The 24,218-nt window shown below is 42.5% G+C and overlaps 1 protein-coding gene across 1 annotated transcript in view; it reads left to right on the forward strand.

Moving 5' to 3' along the window:
- The window catches only part of Ros1 (ROS proto-oncogene 1, receptor tyrosine kinase), a 100,343-nt gene extending 81,644 nt beyond the window's left edge, over positions 1 to 18,699 (forward strand). Inside the window, exons 39-44 of the mRNA XM_051175318.1 lie at positions 289 to 418; positions 4,333 to 4,430; positions 5,013 to 5,213; positions 6,198 to 6,332; positions 13,095 to 13,258; positions 18,032 to 18,699. Coding sequence (XP_051031275.1) covers positions 289 to 418; positions 4,333 to 4,430; positions 5,013 to 5,213; positions 6,198 to 6,332; positions 13,095 to 13,258; positions 18,032 to 18,339 — 1,036 coding nt within the window. The 3' untranslated portion in view covers positions 18,340 to 18,699. The remainder of the gene's footprint in view (positions 1 to 288; positions 419 to 4,332; positions 4,431 to 5,012; positions 5,214 to 6,197; positions 6,333 to 13,094; positions 13,259 to 18,031) is intronic.
- The last annotated feature ends 5,519 nt before the right edge of the window (positions 18,700 to 24,218 follow it).

Below are 24,218 nucleotides of genomic sequence, written 5' to 3' on the forward strand. Positions count from 1 at the left end.
TTGCTTTCTCTCCTAATCATAAAACCTCCAAAAACGAGAAACATTATTTCTTCTAAAACCCCATCTGTTCTACTCAGATGCTCTGGCCACTAGGGGTTGCCATGTTCCCTCCTTAAGGCAAGCATACATGTGGGAACTTGGGCCAGGGGAGCTTTCCCATGTTAGAGGGAGTCAGCGCCACTGAGGACTTCAAAAGGACACACTGGGTAAAATGCTTGCTCCATAAAGACCCCAGCTGGGACCGCTGTTACTGTCATGTCATTCAGCGTGTATCTTTTCACCTTTCAGCAAGTTTAATCATCCCAACATTCTGAAGCAGCTGGGAGTCTGTCTGCTGAGTGAGCCCCAGTACATTATTCTGGAACTGATGGAAGGAGGAGACCTTCTAAGCTATTTGCGGAAAGCCCGGGGGACGACGGTAGGTGGGTAGGGAGTGGCATCTGCTGTACTGGGGTTCTAGAGTTCTAAAGCACCGTGCATCACTTTCCTGTTGATTTTCTTCACGTTCAGGGTGCTTTGGCTGGTGGGAGAGAGCTTTGAAGGTGTCTGTGGAAAGAAAGTGCATCTTGTTTCATGTTTAATTAGGGTCATTGGAACCCCGAGCTAATATTTGAGCCTGGTTTTAGTACTGAATGAGAAAACAAACCTCTTATAAACAAAAACATACTCCCAATAAGGCTCCTGTGGAATTGGAAATATGTATCTCTTAATTTCATCTACTCTCTATCCCACATATTTTTTTCAGTCTTGACGTATACTACATTTTGCAGTTAAATAGATCTGCTGACCTTGATCTTGGTAGGCTGAGCTATTCTTCAGGATGACAGAGCTATTTGGACTTTAAAATTTTTGTTCATTTTTCTCTTTTATTGGAAGTAGATTATTTTTGTCATATAATATGCACTGGTTACGGTTTACCCTCCCTCTGTTAACCCCAGCCCCTTCCCAGCTTCACTCCCATCCACATCTACCCCCTTTCTGGCTCTCATCATAAAACAAAGACTTCTAAGGGATAATAATAACAAAATAAACTATAATAAGATAAAACAAAAACTGACAGGTCTGGGGGAAAAAAAGGCCCAGGAATCAGATATGGATGCAGAGACCAACTTGTTCAACACTCATGAATCCCACAAAACACTATATGTACAAATGATCTGCAGGGCGAGAGAGGAAAAAATACATAAATTAAAAAAAAGAAAAAGTCCTGAGATGACATTACAAGACAAGGAATCTCCAAAGATGTTGTTGGCCCTGTTTTCTGTTGGCCATCCAGTGCTGGGCATGCTACCAGCCCTTAGAGGGGTTTGTTTCCCCCGTGAGACTCCCTTGAAGAACAGTAAGCGTGTCATCAGTTGTCGACAGCATCTCCTGTAGGGGTGGGCGTCTTGTGTCCTTTTACCCTTTCAGCTCTAGCACTTTTATCTGGTGCAGACCCTTGCAGGCCCTCAACGCTGTGTCAGTCTCTGTGAACTCCTATGTGATGACTTCGTGCATCCGCTCTCGTTCTACCTACTCAGTGTCCGGTTTGCTCCCCACACCCAGATATCCATCCCTACCATCCCTGCTCTAGAGTTCAGCCTTCCCAGTGTGGTTCGGGTTCATCCATCCTTCCGTTGCCAGTGCCTGGCACACTGCAGATCCTGGAAAGACTCTGGCATGTTGGACAGAGGCAGGAAGTGACCTTCCTGCAGGATGGTACTTTATTCCTCAGATGAGAAGACACGAGGCAGAGCACTTAGTTTAAAAGAATATATTTAAGACACCTTTTCTCCCCCTAATCTAACTGAACACTGTATGGCTAAACGAAGTATACAGCAAGGTGAGTTGTGTAAAAACCAGGAGGCAGTGCATGATCTCACACACACTCCCTGGTCTGCACACGTCTTTTGGTATTTACCCGTTTTCTCAAGTATTCTGCTTATACTGAGGTGTCTCAAAGGGAAACCCACTCACTCCCTAAAGGGGAAGGGACTTTAACATGGACTGCCCCACATCCCTACTGCTGCCCTACTGCTCCTGGCATCACCCACAGGAGAACTTCCCCCATTCTCCAATGGGTACCATGTTTCCCTGCTTAACAGCATCCGGATTTGCATTTGTGTAACTTTTCATCATCACATGCAGCTAGTCAGCCACATTTTATTTATCTATTCTTTGGGTGAGGGACATCTAGGTTGTTTTCAGGGTCTGGCCATTACAAATAAAGCTGCTATGAACACTGTTGAGCAAGTGTCCTTGTGGTATGATTGAGCATCCTTTGGTTGTGTGCCCAAGAGTGGGTCTTGAGGTAGCTTGATTCCCAGTTTTCTGAGAAACCACCATACTGATTTCCAAAGTGGTTGTAGAAGTTCCCCTCTCTCAACATCCTCTTCATCATAGACTGTCATTACTGTTTTTGATCTTAGCCATTCTGACAGATGTAAGATGGTATCTCAGAGTCTTTTTGATTTGTATTTCCCCGATAGTTAAGGATGAACAACTTTTTGAGTGATTAACATTTGCAGAATAGACCTTGATCAAGGTCTAATATGACAAGATTTTAGTAAGATATGACAAGTGGCAAGTGATGGATCCATCTAATGTCAAGAAGGCCAAATATGGGGTGATGGCGGTGTCCCAATTTGTTACAAGGGATAAGGGACACAGAGATTTGCGTAGGCAGGTGGGCAGGCAGCATCATGGAAATCTTATCAGGAGGGAACAGGGTACTAGTCACCAGCATGAAGTTTAAGAGTCATAAAGTGCTTATGAATAAAGTGAGGTTTGCCTATATCAAAGTAGGATTCTATTTGCACAGTAGGTAGCTAGCTAGTTAGGATGCCTGGCACACAGGCCATGACTTAGGTGGACCTGAACCAGATTTGGAAGGGATGTGATTAAGTGCTTGTTATATATATAAGCAATGTTGTGTACCTTACTTTCAATCTTGAAAGGTCAGCTGTCCTATGCTAATTTTATATATGAGAAAATTGCCTACTTAAACAAATTCAAAGAATCGGCAGCAGAACTATATTTCAAATCTATACACATAGTGTATCACCATGTGTATTTGTCTATTTGCCTCATGAGTTCTTGTAATCCTAATAAAGATTCCTTTGGAACAGCAGGCCAGAGCCTGGTGAATCAGCCATGTATAGTGTTGCATGGGGCCCTGCTGGTATTCTGTCCCAGAATATGAAGACGACTTCCACTTTCAGGGTGTGGGCAAAGCATTAGGGTAGCACTTGACAGCACCTTTGCATGAGTAATTGACAGATTGTAAGGTTGTATGGGTTCAGGAGTCATCTGAGATGCTCAGTGAAGGATGTTGGAGATATCAAGAATAAGGGTCTGTTCTACTGAGGAAATAGCAGGAAAAAAGAGGAGCATTGGAAAACAGCAGCTCTATGGAAGGACAGATGGTTCAGGAAAACTGAAGTGCAACTTCCGAGACAGGGAGAAGCGAAGGGGAAATTAATGGGCACACAGAGGGCCTGCTGCAGCCTGGGGCTGCCATGACACTTTGCTCAACATCTGATAATGAGTTCTACATGAAGTTAGGCGCAACAAGGGAGCTAATGGAAAAACAAGAGGCTGGACACATGGGAAGTCTTTGAATACATCAGATCAGGGATGATAAAGACCTGGACCAAGGTAATTGCAGGGATATGGAACGGCTCAATGTATGACTATGGCCTCCAGGCAGGAACTTTGAATTTTCTCCATATGCTACTAATAAAATTTTTGACTGGCTTTTTTTTTTTTCTCCACTAGAATTCCTTTCAATGAGCATAAGCTCATCTATTTCTACTGGCACTTATAGATGAAAAAAAATAATCTGGAAAGATAGTTTTGTCAGCAACTTACAGTGTGGGAGGTCCTATGTGGAACAAGCCCATTGTCCTGACTGATGTCATCAAAGGCCATTGAATCAATCATTAATCTAGCTACCATGCGTTATTTTTTATAGATTATTGGTACTACTATGTGGTCAGATGGCATTTGTTTATTAAGAGCTTATTGTATGCTGGCAATACTGTATATCTTACTTTGAATATTAAAAAGTCTGTTATAATGTGCTCATTTTACATTCAAGAAAATTGCTTAATTAATAAGCAAATTCACATAATGGATAGCAGAACTAGATTTACAAATGTAGTTTGTTACCATGTATAGTTGTATGTTTTCCTTGAGTTCTTATGACTATAAAAATTGTTTTAGAACATCATATACAAAGTATATATTCATATATACATTATGTAGTCATATATATCATGCATATGTGTATGATGTGTATGTATTTTCTGCCAGTTGGGAAAGTACTTATAATAATCCCTTCATCTCTTACAGTTTCATGGCCCTTTGCTCACCTTGGTTGACCTTGTAGAGGTGTGTGTGGACATTTCGAAAGGCTGTGTCTACTTGGAGGAGATGCATTTCATTCACAGGTACTATGATAATCTGGATACAGGCTGTTGGATGGTCACATGACCACCATGTGTAGTTTGGGAAGCCCACAGTAGAGTTATACATTGTCATTCCTTCAAAGGACCAGTATTACTGTAAAGAGCCTCTGTATTAGTCACTTCTCTCGTTACTATGACAAATGGCCCAACAAATGTAACTTAAGGAAGACAGGGTTTATTTTGCTTATAGTTCAAGGGAACAGTGCATCATGGGTAGGTGCCATAGCAGCAAGAGTGTGAGGCAGCTGATCACATTGCATCCATACTTAGGAAGCAAAGGGAGATAACCATGGGCGCTTAGTTGCGTTTCTCTTTTTTATTTAATCTGGGACCCTACCCATAGCTGTCCACAATTAGAGTAGGTTTCTTCCACCTCAACTGACCAGATATGGAAAGTCCCTTGCAGACACATCCAGAGATCTGTTTCCTGAGTGATTCTGGATCCTGTCAAATTGCCAGTCAATGTTAGTCACCAGATGCCTCCCTTCTTTCCAGATCTATTAGCTTTGCTTGTGTGATCTCTGGACTGCTGTTCCTTTTTGTCAAATGTCACTTCTACTATAGGGATCTAGCAGCTCGGAACTGCCTTGTGTCTGTGAACGACTACACCAGTCCTCGGGTAGTCAAGATTGGCGACTTTGGACTGGCAAGGGAAATCTATAAAAATGATTATTATAGAAAGAGAGGGGAAGGCCTGCTCCCGGTTCGGTGGATGGCTCCAGAAAACTTGATGGACGGAATCTTCACTTCTCAGTCTGACGTATGGTGAGCTAAACAGGACACAGGAAAATGGGGGCAACTGTCTAATATCAGGATGTATAATTTTGCTCTTTTTTAAAAAAATTATTTATTTTCTACCCCCTCCCTGTGTGTATGATATATGTGTGTCACCTGTGGCTGGTAGTCAGGAACCATTTTGTGCCTCAAGTCCTTTACATTTCTCTCTCAATCATTTTTTTTTTATCATTTATCTTAAAATCTTTCATGAGCTAGACTCGTTTACTTCACGCATTCTGCTACACACAAAAGGTGTATATGTTTGCAACTAGAAGAACCAGTATTTACCAGTTCCGGAAAGTGCCCTAATACTGACGACAGGGTCTGTGTCAGCAATTACAGACAGACTTGAAGGCATGAAAACATGTAGACACTGGGGAAGCTTGGTCTTTGAGTTTGGCTCATCCCCCCCCCCCCAACTTTTGATTAGAACTGCTAAAAGTACATAGATTTGTCCAGTGAATCTTGAGTATTTTAAGCCACAGGAAAATTGTATAAGAGAAGCAACTTTGCCCTCAGCAATCCGTTTTTATTCATGACTTTGTTCTCCATGTTTATTATCATTTTATCCTCTTCAAATTCAGGGGAGGGGGAGGGAAGTGGTGACATGTATGTCTGCATGTGCTCTTGTGTGATTCTGTGTCTGTGTACACGTGTGCCTGTGTGTGTGCCTGTGTGTATGTCTGGGTCTTTGTGTGTGTGTGTGTGTGTGTGTGTGTGTGCCCTCCCCCTCCCCCTCCCCCGCCCCACTAAGCCTTTCTATCATCTTTGAAATGTGGCTCATCCACAGTGTCTTGTTCTACTTTTTCTTAATATCAACCTCCTTTTAAGTCTCCTATTTGCTTTTTATAAGGCCAATAATGCCAATCACAGAGTAGGCCCTGTAGCCCCGGGAATAATGATGTTGGGGAAGCTACTGTAAACCTGATGTTTGTAATAAATATAATTAAAGAGAACCCTTTACCGTCCTAGGTCCTTTGGAATTCTCGTGTGGGAGATTTTAACTCTTGGTCATCAACCTTATCCAGCGCATTCCAACCTTGATGTTTTAAACTATGTGCAAGAAGGAGGGAGGCTGGAGGCACCAAGAAATTGTCCTGGTGATCTGTAAGTTAATTATGTTAACATAAGCACCCCCAAAGCAGAAACATGTGCACGTGCAGTTTTAGGGCTCACTGGCTTGGCCTGTTAAAAGAAAACCTGGGATTTATATATTTGTACATCCCACATAAAATATAAACTGAGGATGGGAGTTAATTTACCCAATACAGTATGACTTTGTTCTTACTATGCATGTAGCATTTTGCTTCAATATAAAATTTGGAGGAGTATAATATATTTAGAGTCATAGTAAGTAAATTCAAGTAAATAAATCTCTCTCTCTCTCTCTCTCTGTGTGTGTGTGTGTGTGTGTGTGTGTGTACTTCATTTTACTTTGAGAGTCTTTATTTGGATACTATCTGTGCCTTAAATATTCTATTAAATAGGACTATACTAGTTAAAACTTGGATTGTCTTTTTGATATAGCTTATATCGATTGATGGAATATAGTATCACTAAAAATTGTACAGACTGACTTGTTTATACACTTAACACAAAATTACTGTGAGTGTCTTGGTCAGATTGATTCTGGCTACTATTGAGTTCTAATATTGTGAGTGATTTAAACTCAATTATAATCCAAAAGGGGTAAGAAATTTAGCTATGGTGAACACAAATTCACTTCCTGTGGACATTGTCAACAGAAATATTGTCTTGGAACTTTTTCTTCCAAGGGGCGTTTTACTTAAAAGGGTTGTAAAAAAAAAAAAACAAACAAATAACAAGCAAGTGTAAACATTGTTTCCCCTGCCAAGCCTAACATGTGCACAGACATCTGTACTCCAGGGCCACAGGGTCTCGTGCATCTTGGAATGTACTCTGAATGAGACGGTAGAAGCGGCAGTCGGATGGCCAGCCAGCACGTAATAAGTGCTAAACTGTGGTGCAGACAAACGCAGAAGGAATTAGCAGTATGCGGATGCGCACCGTGGTGTGGTTGCACTGCCTTGAGGGTGCCCTGTTATTTCGAGGACTGCTTAGACTTGAGCCAAAGAATGATTAAGAACTGGGCACCTTGGTTGGATGTTGTGCTGGTGAATGTTTTACATGATTTCCATCTTCTGGCTAGAAGATAGAAATTACCAAGCATCTCTGATTCAGCCTTTAAACCATTCAGGTGTGTGCACATTTGGTGACATTTGACAGCAGCTCCTTAAACTGGTTCAGGAGTCTCTTGAGGACAGACAGGGAAAGTCTTTAACTTAAAGAAAGTACATGGAACATCAAATTTAGTGCTAGAGAGAAAACACTAGTATGCACAAACAGGAAATAAATTTTAACCCCATAGTTGGAAAACTCATCACTATTTTTTACCTCCTACTTAACTCTCCAACTCCTAAGTTCCTTCTAGAATCCTAAGTGCACAAAAATTCCTTATGTGCTTATAATTTTGTCTTTCATGTTATTCCCTTCCACCAGGAGTAGGCAACGCATGCCAGCAGAAATCATGCAATATTTTTGGATAGGCTTTTAAAGAACAGGTGACTGAATTATATAGTTTTACTGTGTTCAGGTATTTTGTTTTGGGATGATGGAGATGAGTATAAACCAATAAAGCCGTGAAACAGAAAACATTCGTATCTAAGATTTTGCTCTATTCAAAGGTATAAAAACTCAAGGGGGAGGAGCACTGGCAGGTTATTGTTAGGAGGGGGAGGGTAACACTGTAGCATTGTGTGTACTTTTAAATGAACTTCTCAGTTGAACACATTATTGACCTAGTTGATTTCCTTTTTGTAATTGAAAGTAGGTTTTTATCCATACGATAACTCTGGTTACGGTTCCTCCTCCTCTCACTTCTAGACGATTCCCTCCTCACACACTCAGACCCACTTCCTTCTTGGTTCCTCTCATTAGAAACAACCCGGTGTCTAAAAACTGCAATAATAAGACGAAACCAAAACCCAATGAAACTAAACAAACAAAGGAACAGAAAAACAAAGATCCAGAGGAAGGCACAAGAAACACATTTAGATGCAAAGATACGCACGTACTGTAGAGTTCCCATTACATGCAATGTCAGAAACCATAATGTATAAGATAACAACATTAACAAATAAGAAAGAGAAACCCTCCAAAAATATCACTGAGTATTGACCTACCTTTTATTAAAAATATACTTCCTTGAAACCAAGATTGCCCGTTGATGGTTTTGAAATTCATTTGAACATCATGAGAAAGCAAGCAATACTTCTAGCTGTGTGACTCTGCAGAGCCCGGGGTAGAGTTTAGAGCCACCACGGAAACGGCGTGTCCTGGGAAGTGGAGCTCTCATGCCATTCCATCTGGCCATGGCCTTAAGTTGTCATGATAAAGATTAACTACTCTTCTTGGAGTCTATGGGGAACTAAGTTTTATTTGAAGTGCTCCTCTGAGATCACAGGCCCAGCTTAGAGGCTGACAGTCTGCACTGAGCCAGGTTGCACCTCCACCCACAACCTAAATACCGGACACCTGCGTGCTCTCAGGGTCAGGTGAGCTGGGGGTGTCTTGCTTTCCTTAGCGGTTGCTGGGATGTGGAGTTCAGAGCATTCCTGGATTCTGTTTTCAGGCTCAGGTGTACCGGTTGGGGGTGGGAGCCTGGGGGTGGGAGGCACAGTCAGTGTTTTCTCCCTAACCTTTACTATGAACAACCAGCACATCAATCCTGTGAAGAAACGGGATCAAAGGGAAACCTGCTGCACACCAAGAACTTTCTGGGGCTCTGTGATGGACCCATCACAGAGACAGACCTACTGGAGAGACCCTCAGATGTAGGCCGGGAGTCATACCACATCATTCTGACCCTGAAAAATGTGCAGCAAGTCTCTTTGGGACTGGACACAAGGAAAGGAGGGATTCTTGAAGTTTGTATTTTATGTGTCTTATTTAGTCACAGACACTTGCCTCCTTAAAAAGTAAATGATGCTAGGACATACATTTTCCTTTGTCGAACTTCAATGGCTTCGTGAATCCGAGGACTTTAATAAGCATGAAGAGTAATACTGAACACAGCTAATGAGTCTCATGCTATTTTGGAAGGAAAAAAAAAAAACCACCCAAAACAAAACCAAAGATGCAAAGATCAAAGGGTCACATAGTGAGTGGAAGGGTTTGCAGCCCGGTTCTTAGCCAAATGAATTACTCCAAGCACAGTGAATGCTTTTCTAGGATTAAAACAAGCATCCCCACAAATTTAAAGGAATCCAAGAAATAGAAAATGCATCCAGACCTGGGCATTTGTCACTGTGACTTCCGAGGTGTGTAAAGCACAGTCCTGAACACTGACGTGAGTGTTGGGAAGAAGCCACCCCCTGAGCCACAGCTGTAATTGTTAATTCACATGAAAGACCCAAGTAAAGCTTTCTTAGGATTATTAAATTCTTAAAAGCCTCTCCGCTTCATCCTGTTGCCAGTTTATTGCTATTTGAGGCCCTAGTCTTTACTTTTAGCTGGGACAGCTCCTCTCTCTTTAGTCTGTTGCTGTCTCTGCATACCGGGACGAGCAGGCTTGGAGAAATGTTTGGCCGTCTAGAAGGTCAAGAGTGACGACTGGATTCAATGTACAGTTAAAGTCCTCCTGGACAAAACCATTAAGCGTATCTGAGTAAACAAATTATACAGATAAAACACGAGGCTGCACTTTCCTAGGAGGACAGGTGTGTGGGTGCCGGGCTGTGTTAGCTGGGGGAGAAGGGTGGCCTCTCTGCCTGTCTTCACTCCCTTCTCTTTTCTTCCTTCTGCTTCTCCAAATAGTGTTTATTAAGTAGGTTACAGGTAAGTTAACGCTGTATCTGAAATGCGATGTCTTGACATACTTTTGTCAGTATTTAGGCAATTATCTCTATTTTCAGGAATGCTGCCTTGAAGAATTTATTTTCCCATTTCAATTCTTTGTTGTTGTTGTTTTGTTTTTGGAGACAAGGTTTCTCTGTGTAGCTTTGTAGACCAGGGTGGTCTTGAACTCACAGAGATCCACCTGCCTCCCGAGTGCTGGGATTAAAGGTGTGCCCCACCACAGTCCCTCCTCATTTTAATTCCTAAGAAAACTCCTACATCAGCCATCCAGATTACGTCTTAATTATTGCCTCAAGATCCACAATCTGATGTCAATTATAACTTACCTCTAATGGTCCATTAGTAATATATGTGGGCCAGCTTTGTTCCTCAAAAGCACAGATGGTAAGAAAAGGCTATTGATTTGCTATCGTTCTGTTCTTTCTCAGATATGACTCTAACATAATGAAAACTCTAACATAATGGGATATTCTGTAACCAGACTGTATGTCCCTTGCAGGCATCAGAACAACCCATAGAAAATATGCTTGCTTCTCACAGCACCCCGGTATTAGGCACTGGCGTAGACTCAAGTTACACGTCTAGAAATGAAATAAATACAAGTGGGGTTTTTATTATAATGAATCCAAGGCTGCGTCATAGCCCCTAAAATAGACACTTAAATACCTATGATGACTTCTGGGTAATTGTCACCTAGTAATTGAATACAATGTCTCTTAGTCTACAGCTTTCATTTGGCTCCTGTACAACCCAATATCCATCTATCAGCTAGAACGTTACTTTACAGAATCGAGTGTGCGTACTAAGCTTATGTACTCGGGTACCACCGGCGGTCCTTTGACCTCCACTAGCTCCTTCCCTGATTTGTGAGACCTTCCTGATCCTGATTCCCCTGTGATGCCATTCCTTCCTCTCCCCTCCACGACTGCACTTCAGACATTCTGGCCTTCTTTCAGATTGCAAACCGTGCCAAGTGCTTTCTTTCCAAATTTAGGACTTTGCACATGCTTCCTCCCTTCCAGTGCAACTCCTACGTGTTCCTGGGCTTAAGAGGCATCACTGCTAATGCTTTTAAACGCTTCCCAGTTTATGTTTACTTATCCATTCCTTTGTTAATCCCTAATCTGCTTCATTAGCTCTGGGGAAAAAGAAAAGCAGGTGGTTGATCATAGATAGTGTCTTCTAGACATGGCAGGGAAGCTGTACCCGTGGAATCTTAACAGGATGGCTGCCTAAGCAGGACCTGCATAATGCAATGCCAGTTGATTCGTGAACATGGACTGGAAAAGCATCTAAGGTCCTAACCCTGGATGAAGAGCTGCAGGCAATCAGTAGCTACTAAGAGTTGGAGAATCTTTTTTGTTTTTTGAGTCAGAGTTTCTCTATGTAGCTTTGGAGGCTGTCCTGAAACGTGCTCTTGTAGACCAGGCTGGTCTTAAACTCACATAGATCCACCTGCCTCTGCTTCTGCCTCCCTAGTGCTGAATTAAAGGCATGTGCTACCACCTGGCTAGGGGCTAGGGGAGAATCTTTTTTTTTCCCCCAGGGAGAAGTCCTCTAGTCTTAAGTGGTCAACCCTAAACACATGTATATGTGAGCAATGCTAAATTAACTTAGTAGGTGTGTGTGTGTGTGTGTGTGTGTGTGTGTGTGTGTGTGTGTGAATAACAATTTTTTTGGTTTGGTTTTTCCTGACAGAGTCTCTATATAACCCTTTCTGTCCTGGAACTCACAGAGATCTCCTGCCTCTGCCTCTCAAGTGCTGGGATGTACCAGTACACCTGACTCAATAATAATTTTTTAAAAAAGGCTATAAAGGTGTTGACAGAGAGTGTGGAGCATGGAAGGCATTGGGGGAAAGGATGGAAACAGTGCATATATGGTACTCATATATGAAACTCAAAAACATCAGAAAGTTTGTAGCTTAGAAAACCAACGATGGAAGTAACAGAGCTACCTAGAGTCCGTGGCTCCTTATTAACTACAGGTGTATACAGGGTGAATGGGATCTGCCACTCTGGATTAAATTGCAGATCATCCCTGAAGATTAGCGAGGACCCCTCGAGGTGTCACTACAGAGCAGTATGCCCTTCTTTTCTGGAAGAAATACTAACATTGTTTGGAAGGAACAAAGGAATAGCCCAGAAATAAGACAAACTGAATTATTATAGAGAAATAAGACCATTACCTAAGAACATGGTTTAAGGTGGTGGATTGAACCAGATCATATACTACATACTGTCTTAAATGAAGTAATTGTCTTCTTTTAGGTGAAAACTCTGAAAAAATATTGACAATATTTATAGAGTTACCATTTCCCTCCCTGTTCATTTGAGTTGCAAAGTGATAAAATGTCACTCTTTTTTATTTACTATACATGTCACCTATGAATACAGGAGCCACTCTGCTGGAAATCCTAGTTCCCAACTATTCTACTGGTGTCAAACAAGTGTCTAATAGATCTGTGATGAGTATATATATATATATGTATATTTATGAGTGATCCATAGAAAGTCAGTTAACCTGTTCTGAATGCCTGGGGAGTTGAGCGTATCTGAATTAATCCTGGCAGTGTATGAGGAACAACTCCAGACTCAAATCAGGTTTCCACCTGTCATTCTGTTTCTGGGCATCTCTATAGACTGGAGTAAACCTTAGATTTTGTTATGTCTATCTGTGAAGTTTAAAAAATAATCTCTGCTTCCTTGATAGCTTTCCTTGATTTGCTAAGTAGACATTTCCAAGCATCCATTTACTCGTCTGTCAACTTGAATGGATCACTACTGAGATAATGTCAACTTATCAAAAGGAATGCCTGTGTATTATAGGCAGTAACATTGTAGCCACTCTTAAAAACAAATCCGCACTCTGTTCATCTGTGTTAAACATGGGGGAGTGGGAACAACTTAGGCTTGCTAATATGCCCTTCTCTGCATTATTAGTAATGACTCCCTGGCATCATGTACTTCCCGTCTTCACCCACATGTCCAGGTGGAATTTAATGTCCCAATGCTGGGCTCAAGAACCGGACCAAAGGCCAACTTTCCATAAAATTCATGACCAGCTTCAGTTATTCAGAAATGTTTCCTTAAATAATGTTTCTCAGTGTGGAGAAGAAGCATATGCCTGTGGAGTCGTCAATAAAGGCTTTGAAGGTAAGCTTGATTCTTCAGAATTTCCTCCCCAGTGGGACAGAACAAGGTTACAACGGAATGTACACAGAAGGTACATTAGGGTAGGCAAAGATAATAATATACGGGACCATCATTATCCTGTTTGCTGTATACCTCTTTGAAAAATGCCTTGTATTGTATGTTAAATTTTTAAAACGATCGTGCCTATCTCAGGTAGTAAAAGGAGTCTGCACGCTAGGCTGTTTCCCGTCAGTCTGTTCATGGCCTCCTACCTTTCATCAGTTGTATTCCAAGTGCAGAGTTCAGTTTGGATAATTAGAGACTCTCTGTTTATGGCACATTATCATCATTGGCCTCTGCTGGCTTCTCCGTTATTTCGTTTATTTGTTTAGTCCGTTCGTCTCCATGAGCCTCTCTGGTTCTACTTCCTCTCCCCCCGCCAATTACTAAACATGCTAATTACTTTGATGAATATCTTTCTATTTGTAGGTTTTCCTGAAAATATTTTCTTTGGTATGCATGAATATGAGAGACTGGCACAACAGGTTCATGGGCATTGATAGGAGAAGATAGAAAAGGAAGGAGAAAACCCCAAAGCAGCGTTGTCATGGAAACCCAGAGTACAGAGAGCAGCTAGTGAAGAAAGGAATGGGCAAATGCTACAGAATTAGCCAGACTTCCTGGGGCATGCATGCATACATCTCATGGTTGACCTGCATTTTATCATTTCTTTAATTATTCTTTTTTAATTTTTATTTATTTATTTTTATTTTATGTTTTGGGTTTTTTTTGAGACAGGGTTTCTCTGTATTGCTTTGGAGCCTGTCCTTTTGTTACTTTTTATTCAAGACAGGGCTGCATGTAGCCCAAGCTGGCCTCATGTTCACCATGTAACTGAGGATGACTTTGGATTACCCATGATCCTCTTGCCTTATCTTGAGAGTGCTAAGATTACAAGTGTAATTTAGTCATAGTCTTATTGAGCTCTGCTTACATTATATTTGAAAAGTTTAGGTTTTTGCTCATGGAATCCTTCCAGTGTATTAAGAGTATTTTATAAAAATCACAGAGGCTGCCCCAATGGACCAGAGAGGTTAGCGCTTCCCGAGGCTCTACCAGAGGTTTCCATAGACCTCTCAGTCACTGTGAGACTGAGAGAGGTAGCAAATGATGTTGTCATCAAGGCATCTTCACACGCTCTTTGAATTGTGCTACAATAATGGGCTGTACAATCAGGTAGAATGAAGGAACTTATCCTTGAATGCTTGCTAGAAATGATGCATACCAAGTAAATTTGGATGCTAAGTGATGACAGAGAGAATTGAAGTTCTAAATATTAGCAGTAAAGTCCAATATAGTGACACATGCCTACCATCCCAGCACTTAGTAGGCAGAGGCAGAGATTATCACAAATTCAAGGGCAGCTGGGTCTACATAGGGTGTCCCAGGAAAGCCAAGGTTACACAGTGAGACTTTGTCTCAAAAACAAAACAAAAAGCAAAACCAAAAAGCTCCAAGTAAATATCGTTAACAATATCAGAGAAGTGGACATAACCATTCAGAATAGTTTGATGGGAAAGAATATATTGATTTAGAAATTAATCTGGGCTGATAGAAGCCTAACTGCAGTAAAAGAGAAATCATTACTCTGCCTTTTGAAGAAATGAAAAGAGATATGAGAACCATTAAAGCGTTGACACTCAATGTTATGGCTGAAGAAGAAAGGCAGGGAAGAGAGAAGGAACAGAGTAAGAGTGGGGTTTGCATATTTGCAAAAATGTAAACCCTGGGGCAGTTTCTGTAAGGCAAGCCTGGATGTAATTTTTTTCTTTAAACACAAGAGTAATATATTAAATGATAGCTCTCTGCTTTGCAGATTGATGAGCATATTTAAAACAGCGATGACATGCCCATCTTTGTTGTCAGTGTGGCAGATAAGATACATAAGAAGGTCACTGGAAGGACTTCTCCCATTTTTAAATGAAGCAATGCAGGATTACAGCAACAATAGCAATAATGCTCTGGTCCTACTGACCTAATGGGGGGGGAGGTCAGAAGAGAAAGCTGGTAGAAGGGGAGGAGGGAGAGGGACAGGGGGTAGGGAGGGAGAGAGAGAGAGAGAGAGAGAGAGAGAGAGAGAGAGAGAGAGAGAGAGATTAGTAACATATCTGGGCACCTGGTAAAAATATCCGGGTGACTTCATCCCAACATTTGTGTAAACATCACCTCACCAGCCCAGAGAGCTCTACAGGAAAGAAATCTGAATGCTCTTGTGCCGTTCTAAACATAGCCAGTCAGCCGTTATGTCTCGCCTCTAAATGCCCTGTCTTACTCGGAAGTCTTCCTTTTAATGTTTCCCCTTTAAAGAGGTTGCTGAGTGCCTGCCACCTTGGCTCTGATCTGTAGGTTTAATTGAGAGTACTTTTTAAACAAAAGTATCAAGACAAGCCCTCCCATCACCACTATTTTTCCTGAGCTCTCTTTATGCAACACGATGTATTAATTGCTAAAAGCTTGCCAGGGTCAAGTTACTAAATATTGCTGCCAGCACTCTGAACCAATGAAGTTAGCTGGTTAATGGTTTTTCTTCGGCACACAGAAGCATCATTTGCAAAAAGAAATCTATCTCTTTCATATAAATGATCATTTCCCCCCTCACATCCAACAAAGCAAAAGTAATTAAATTTACGCGTGGTGGGAGCATTCCAATACACTATTGAATGGCTTAAACGGATGGGTGTCAGTGAAGCAGCTAATAAGGGTGGGAAGATGTGAACTGCAGATGTAGTTGTGTGATTCCTCCCAGCCTCCTAACGCCACCTGAGCGAAGAGTGGTTGCTCTTCATTCTGTGGGAGGCGCTGAACAACTTCATGCTAGGTATCTTATTTCCTCTATTTGTTGATATTTCCTATTGCTATTATTATAGGTAGTGAGTTTTCATCGTCTGTAGTACATATTGGCGAGAGTCACAGTAGAAATTGGGTTGTGTCTTGGTGTTCAGCACTTAGGTGCTAGCCAAACTTGATGTCCCCAGAAGGGCACACTGTCTTCACTGTTTCTCACACAGCATGGAAGAGAGACCGCAGGATACAAACTCATTCTTGTGTGGCTTGAACACCCTACTAAGCTCCCCCCCACCCCTCATCTGCCTGGCCTGTTTAGTGCAGACAACGGCAGTACCTAATTAATCAGAAGGAAATGAGTTAATGCATGACTGCCAATCAGTGCATTGCTCAGTGTCCAACAAGGGCTCTCTAAGGGCAAACTTGGACAGTAATCATAATAATCATTAAGGTACTTCATGTCATCGTCCTTCAACCTTGTCACCCAGCCCGGCCAGGTTTGCATTGTCTCCGTGTGTGCGCTGCTGGACCCAACCCCTGCACTGACTTCCTGCTGTTACTTCATCTAGTACACTCCTGCCCAGAGGCCTTCTTCCCTCTCCTTTTGGTGAGAGTAGCCGCACAGCTGAGCCTACAGAGGGCTAAAGGAGGAGGCAGGCCTCGTGCCACAGTTCTGTTACCTCCGCAGTTGGGGGGGGGGGCAAGGCAGGAGGGTTGTGGGTTCAAGTCTTGCCTGGGAAACTCAGGGTAACTTTATCCCCAAAACTTACAGTGGTGGATGACTTGGGTAGGGTGATTGAGGCCCTAGGTTCAAACTCCTGCACCGTGTTGAACAAAAACTAAAAACGAAAGCGCTACATGGGAAGTCCTCTCACTTGATTTGCATTTCTGCTAGCGTTTTACCTCTTTCTGGCATACTCTGTGACTTCATGCTGTTATTCTCTAGGCCAGCTCTTCTCAATCTGTGGGTTGTGACTCCTTTGTGGTTCTAATATCCCTCTCACAGGGGTCACCTAAGACTGTCTGCACATCAGATATTTACATTGTAATTCATAACAGTAGCAAAATTAAAGTCATGAAGTAGCGATAAAAATAATTTTATGGTTGGGGTCACCGCAGCATGAGGAACTGTATTAAAGGGTCACAGCATTAGGACGGTTGAGAAGCACTGCCCGTTGCTTTCCACAGCAACTACTGTCACGTGATGTAGGATCTATCAGTTTACTGCCATCTGTTTCCATCAGAATGCAAACTCTGAAGAGCAATGACTCTGCATTATAGATAACCAGTAATGTGCCTTACGTCTGGTGGGCTGTACGTCTTTTATCTCAGTAAGCAACCAGTAACCTGGCATGATGGTATACACCTGGAGATCCCAGCACTTGGGAGGCTGATGCAGGAGGTTCACTTCCAGTTCATGGCTGATCTGGTTTATAAAGCAGGGCCATGTCTTTAAAAGAGAGAGAGAGAGAGAGAGAGAGAGAGAGAGAGAGAGAGAGAGAAGAAAAATATATTTTGAAAACAAGTAGATAAATTACCAAATACAAAGGAATAAACTTTTAAAGGTAGATAGTAAATTATATGATAAAGTATATTGAAAGTCAAAGGCTATTCTAGACAAGGAGAGCTTCCTAGGGTTTCTAACCTCGATCATAAGGCAGTGACCTATTCTACATGTTTAAATAGATAGAGTCTCTGAGTTCTGGGGTATCTTGGCATTTTATACAGTCCTTTACCACCTGCAGTGATATGCCTACTTTTCCAGAGTGCCGTAGACTAAAGGACAGGAAGCATGCCCCATTTACTTTTGTCCTCTAGCATTTAGCTGTCCTCATTGAAGTCTGCTAAGCAACAACAGAAAGCCAAAGTTGTCTGAGTCCTTATACAGCATTAATTACAAACAAAAGATGTGAGGTGGACACTGCCAATAACTTCCATATTTGTTCACAGGTGAAGATGATAAAATGGTTGCTTTGAATTCGGATGACGCTATGCCAGTTGCACTGATGGAAACCAAGAACCAAGAAGGATTAAACTATATGGTACTTGCCACAAAATGTAGCCAAGAGGAAGACCCGGAGGTTTCCCTAACCCCTAAGGAATCTTTGTCCGGTGGTCTGAAGAAAGATGAGAAGCAGCCACATGCAGACAAAGATTTCTGCCAAGAGCCACAAGGGGCTTCCTGCTCTCCTGGCAGGTCTGAAGGCTTGAACTATGCCTGTCTCACTCACAGTGGACATGGGGATGTGTCTGATTGACAGCATCTCATAGAAAATACAGCCCTGAGATAAGTGCCATGTTAAGTTACTTGCAGAAAAGAATAAACGTGCGGTGGTGGTCCATGGCTTTGAACTGACACAGCGAAGTTCCTGAGTTCTGATCTTGGTTCCAAGAGCCATTTGAGTTCAGCCACAACATCCTCTTTACCCGTGGCCCAACCTTCAGTGATTACGAGAAAAACCTTTGTGAGTTTGGAAATCCCAGGACAATTCCTAAGTCTGGGAAGAAAACAGCCATTTACTTTAGACCTCTGCCTGTTTTGCTGTCTGGGATGCAGCAAAAATATCTTTGCCAAATAGTTAGCATCAGGAATGGGTCCATTCAAGGACCTGAATGGGGGTGGGGATGGGTGGGTGGGAGTCTGTTAATGTCCACCTGTGCTGCAGATTACCTTTAAGGGGATTCAGGAAACAATTCGAAACACATACAGGAGTGGGCCACCCCTGCGTCACCAGAAATCATTGGGCACACTGTTATTCCATTAAAATGTTCTCTTTAACCACCACTGTAAAATAGTCTGTATTTTTGGAAACTCGGATGAACACCTATAGGCATAGTGAAAACAGGACCATGGAAACCTCCGAATCTCAAAGCTGAACATTCTGTGGGCCTCGGGTGGTATAAAAATGATCTTGAGATTAAAGAAAGATTTCATATATAGTTTTTAGTTTGCGTGTGTGTTTGCCCGAGTGTATGGATGTGTACCACATATGTGCTTGGTGCCTTCAGAGGCCTGAAGGGAGTGTTGGATCTCCTGGAACTGGGGTTACAGAGAGCTGTGAGCTGTGGGTGGGTGATGGGAATGAACCTGGGTCCTCTGGAGGAGCAGTCAGCTCTCCTAATTGCTGACTCTACTCTCTAGCCGCTGACTTGTGATTTTCATGCTACAGTGAAGACTAAAGTAAATGTAAAGATGGTTTGGGGAAAGTGACAGATACTGCTCAGTGGAGGGCATTTGACTAGCATGAATGATGCTCTTGTTCTATTTCTAGTATCACACACACACACACCCCACACGTATAGTTTAGCCTTGTCAACTGAACAAGAGTTTACCTAAACAAAACATATATATATATATATATATATATATATACACATATATATATTGTTATAATTCTAATTAAAATGCTCTATTCAGGGCTGGTGAGATGACTTAAGGTGATTACTGCCACCAAGCTTGAAGACCTGAGTTCTTCCACATGCTGGAAGGAAACAACCCACTCCTGGAAGTTTTCTTGTGACCTCTACAAATAAGTGTCATAAAAACAAAAGTTTTACTTAGGATTTTCAGGAGGCAGCCACTCTCCACGGCTGACTCATCCCCGGCTTTCTTGCCTGTGACTTCCTAAGCTCATGTTCCTCTTTACTGGGAAAGCCAACTCCTAATTCCATCACCACTTCCATCTCAGAGCGTCTGCTGTCTTTGTCTTTACGTCTCATGTCAGTAACCATGTGTATTTCCATTCATTTTCTATATATTACCTACACCAATAAATCACAATTGTCCTGAACATAGGGCGGCATTTTTATTCCACTGCATATTTTGTCAGGAAAAGTAAGCATCCATGTTTAGTATGCTGTTGTACAGGTATTCATGTTTAGTCTGTTGTTGGGTATGCTTCATGTTTAGTATGTTGCTGGGCACATTTCAGAACAAGTCCTGGTCCGCAGATCAAATAGCGACATCAGAAAATTAGTGTAAAACCAAGGACTCCTAAGAAGCCTTTGAAGCCTGAGTTGTCTTTGGAGACCGAAATCAATGTGTTAAGTTAGTTGGCATGGGCTGCTTTGATAATCACATTAGATGTACATGAGGCGTTCTAGAAACCCCTGAAGCAATGGTAAACATAGGAAGGAGGAGAGCTCATATCTTCATCCTCAGCTTTCGCACAGTCTCAAGTCCTCGGAATGACCCTCTTGGTCTCGGATAAGCTCCTGGCTTCTCTTTAACACTCCTGTGTTAGCTTTCTTTTTGAAGTTAGTCAGGAATACATGGCGCCTGAACCCAACGATCTGTGCCACTCTCCCCAGGAGTTATTGTGTTCAATTAGAAGACTGGATAAGGTAAAACATACCCTCTAAACATGATTGCAGATATATATTTGGGGTATATCTGTTCAGGTTCTTATTTTAGCACATATAAAATGAGGCGTGCATATAATATTGTTAGGTGCTCTTTAACGCTTCAATCCATGTTCACATGTACACTGTCCTCTAGATCTGTTCCTTCACGTGCGCCTATTTTTATATCTACAGTGATTGTGGTGCAATAAGTAAAGAAAAACACAAACAGTCGAGGAGTGAACACAGCATTCCATAGTGTTACAGGCTCCAGATGTCAGAAACTCGGGGAAGGGAGGACTGATGGGGAAAATCGTAAAACAAAGGACAAAGACATTTTGAGGACACTCCCTCTCCAAATTTAGCTTATCAGACCCTTCAGGTCCCTCAGAATGTGTCAGTGTCCCACCTCTCCATAAAGTAATATCACAGTCCTTTTAGGAGAAGATAAGGAAGGGCCAGTTCCTTCCCCGCTACCTGATCACCTGACTACCAGGTGAAGCATTGCAGTTGAATGCAGGCAGAACTTGATGCAGAGTATGCTGCATCTGAAGAAGGGCATTCTAAGGGTTAACAACATGTGCTGCCAGGAGCTGGGGGATTGTAGGCAGCATGTGAAGTCCAGAGTTAATGCCCACTGTTAACATAGATATAGCCATGTCAAAGAGCCCAGTGTCTCGGACCCATGGGCCTTGCAAAGCCTTTCCCTGTTAGTGGGAGGTGAAACTTAGAAGGAAGGCAAAGCCTCCCTCTGGTCTGTGTGTGGGCATTGACCTTGTGTGCTGAAAATGTCCACCAGAGTTCTCCCCTCCAGATCTTTGCTGCCTGAAGACTCCTGTGCTACAGTGATTGCTCCTACTGAGAGTAGCTAAACTGCCTCCTTGTTCTGCTGCATATGCTAGGCCTGGCTCCTTGTGTAGCTCTATATAATAAACCCTGCACCCTTGTTTATCTGTACGCAGTAGCTGTGCTTTTTTGGTCAGCTGTATGCAGTAATGTCATCCCCCTGTTCAGCCATGTTTAAGAAACACGCTGAGTCTCCTGGGTGTTGCCGCTTTTCCATCAGAGAGCCCACACTACCCAATCCCAGCCTTTTGATCATGTGTCTGTGCATCTATTTTTTTTTTCATTCCTTTGTTGCCCCTAGTCAGGGTTCCAGGACCTAAGCCATGCAAGGATTTGGTAGAGAATTGTGTTAGGATTGTGTTCTAATGCTACTCAGTGAAGGTAAGACTGAACAAGCAAAAATTCATTTATTGGGTGAGATTTTTCATGAACTGAACATGAATTTTATGGCCTGGATAAAGATTCACGGAGATGAGCCACATGTCTGGCCTTAGTCTGGAGCCAATGGGAGCCAGTACTATGCCCTGCAGGAAGGAAGAAGGAACAAAGGCTTGAGGGAAGGGGGGTGCTGGAATGGGCACCTTGTGTGAAGTCAGAAGGCTTCCCGGAGTCCATTAATTTACCAGTCGGTACCTACCAAGATCACTAAGAAGCTCAGTAGTCAGCCGCATGTGCAGACCTCAGTTAATGGCAGGAGACAAGTTCCCAGAGTTGGGGATGCTAATACGCATGGGTGTGATGCAGGCTTGTAGTGAGGGCAACCAGATGGCTCTACTTGGCCATCAGGAGCCATGGGGCCCCTATGAGCATGATTTTGGAGAAGCAAAGTGACTTGTCCATAAAAGACAATGAAATGTTTTAAAAAGTACATTGACTCTATGGCATAATACATCAGTAAGTATTTAACATCTCTAATTAGTGGAAGTCTATTGAATAGGGTTCTTCATTTGGATCTCCTGAAACTAGAGTTACAGGTTGTGAATTACCATGTAGGTGCTGGGAATTGAACTCCGGCCCTCTGGAAGAGCAGCCAAGTACTCTTAAGCGCTGAGCCATCTCTCCAGCCTGAAAAATACAACTTAGCAGGATATACAGATTGATAAGTACATGTCAGAGCATTTATTTCTAAAATGACTTTTACTATTTGACAGTTTCATGTACAGCGTTCTCATTAAATTACCTATTTATCATCTTCTATTTATATGTCATCTATCTGTCATCTATATTCACATGTACATGTGCGGATATGCACATGCCACGAAGCACATGTGTGAAGGTCAGAGGCCAACTTGTGGGTTCAGGAATCAGTCTCAGGTTGTCAGGCTCAGCATCAAGTGCTTTTGCCTGCTAAGCCATCTCATCGGCCACACCCACCCCACCCTCCAGCACACTCCCTCTCACTCCCTTCTTATTTCACGCATAACCCTACATCTATACTGCAATAATTTCCTGTCTCTTCACCTGTCTCCCCTTAGATACCTTGATGGTTAATCTCGATTGCCAGCTTCATGGGTTTGGAGATCGACTAAGGAGACGTGCCTCTGGGCAGACCTATGACAGTATTTCTTGGAGGGATTAACTGTAGGGGGAGGACCCCTCCCTTAGTGAGTGCCTTCTGGTGGGGGGGCCTAGATAAAAAGTGTCTGAGGGAAAAGCAGGGCTGCCTTTGCCTGCCCGCCTTTTCTCCCCGCTGGCAAGTGCATCTACTCTACTGCTCTGTTACTCTTCACTGGCACCAGACTGCAGCTTCTTTAGCTTTCCAACGTGGTCTGAAGACTAGCAGGTCTCTAGGAATCCCCAGGCCTGCAATACCAGGGTGGGGATGCTGAGGCATCTGTCCTTGCAGAATGGACTCCAGTGAGGTCCTCAACCCCTCCGGCATGCAGACAGCCATGGCTGGACTACCCAGTGTGTACTGTGCCAACCCTATGCAGATGTTTCCTTTCTGCCTTGTATTTCCATCTCTACTTTGATTTCTCTCTCTCTAGAAATGAGAGGACTTATTTCTAATTTTTTTTATTACTTGACAACTTCATATCTGTAACAGTTTTATATTATTTATTTATTGAGGGGGGCAGTCCGTATGCGAGAGGACAGAGTGTGTATGTCTTTCTGCATCTTTCATTTAACACGATGATTTCCATCCACCTCCATTCACTTTCCTGCAAATGGCATTACTTCACATCTTTACACAGCTGAATGAAACTCTAATGAGTTTATATATTCCGTATTTTCGTTTTGTGCTGGTGAGCATCTAGACTGGTACCATACGTTAGCCATCATGAGCAGTGTGGTAATGAATGTGTCTCTGGCATGTGGTGCTCAGCTGTGTTCTTGCACACCTGAAAGTTACTACTGCAACATTTGCTTGTTCTACTTGTATGTTTCTGTAGGTCCTCCATACTGATTTCTGTACTGGCTACATAAGTTTGCAAGTTTACTTTCTCAGTGTGCAATGGCTTCTCTTTATCCACATCCCAGCTTCTTGTTGGAGACTGTGGTGAAATGGATTCGCTACATACTTGGGTTTTTGTTTCTTTGTTTGTTGTTGTTAAGGTGGGATTTGGGTCTAGAGAGAAGGCTGGTCTTACTTAACTCAGTGGTTGAAAACACTTGTTGTTCCTGCAGAGGACCTGGATTAGTTCCAAGCATACACGTGGTGGTTCACAACCATCTGTAACTCTGGTTCCTGGGGATCTGATGCTCTCTTCTGACCTCCCTTGGCACCAGGCATGCAGGCAGAATGCACTCATAAAATAAAATAAAATAACCTTTTAAAAAAGGACAGGCTCACATTCCTGACCTTCTTTCCTCCACCTCCCAACTTCTGGGGATTAAAGGTATGTGTTTCTATGCCTACCTTGAAGCTGTTTTAACATACATTTCCCTGATGCATAAGGATAAACTTTTTTTTTCAATTATTTATTGGACATTTCTTCTTCTGAGGACT

The sequence above is a fragment of the Phodopus roborovskii genome, unplaced genomic scaffold (genome assembly GCF_943737965.1).
Source record: "Phodopus roborovskii unplaced genomic scaffold, PHOROB, whole genome shotgun sequence".
Taxonomy (NCBI): domain Eukaryota; kingdom Metazoa; phylum Chordata; class Mammalia; order Rodentia; family Cricetidae; genus Phodopus; species Phodopus roborovskii.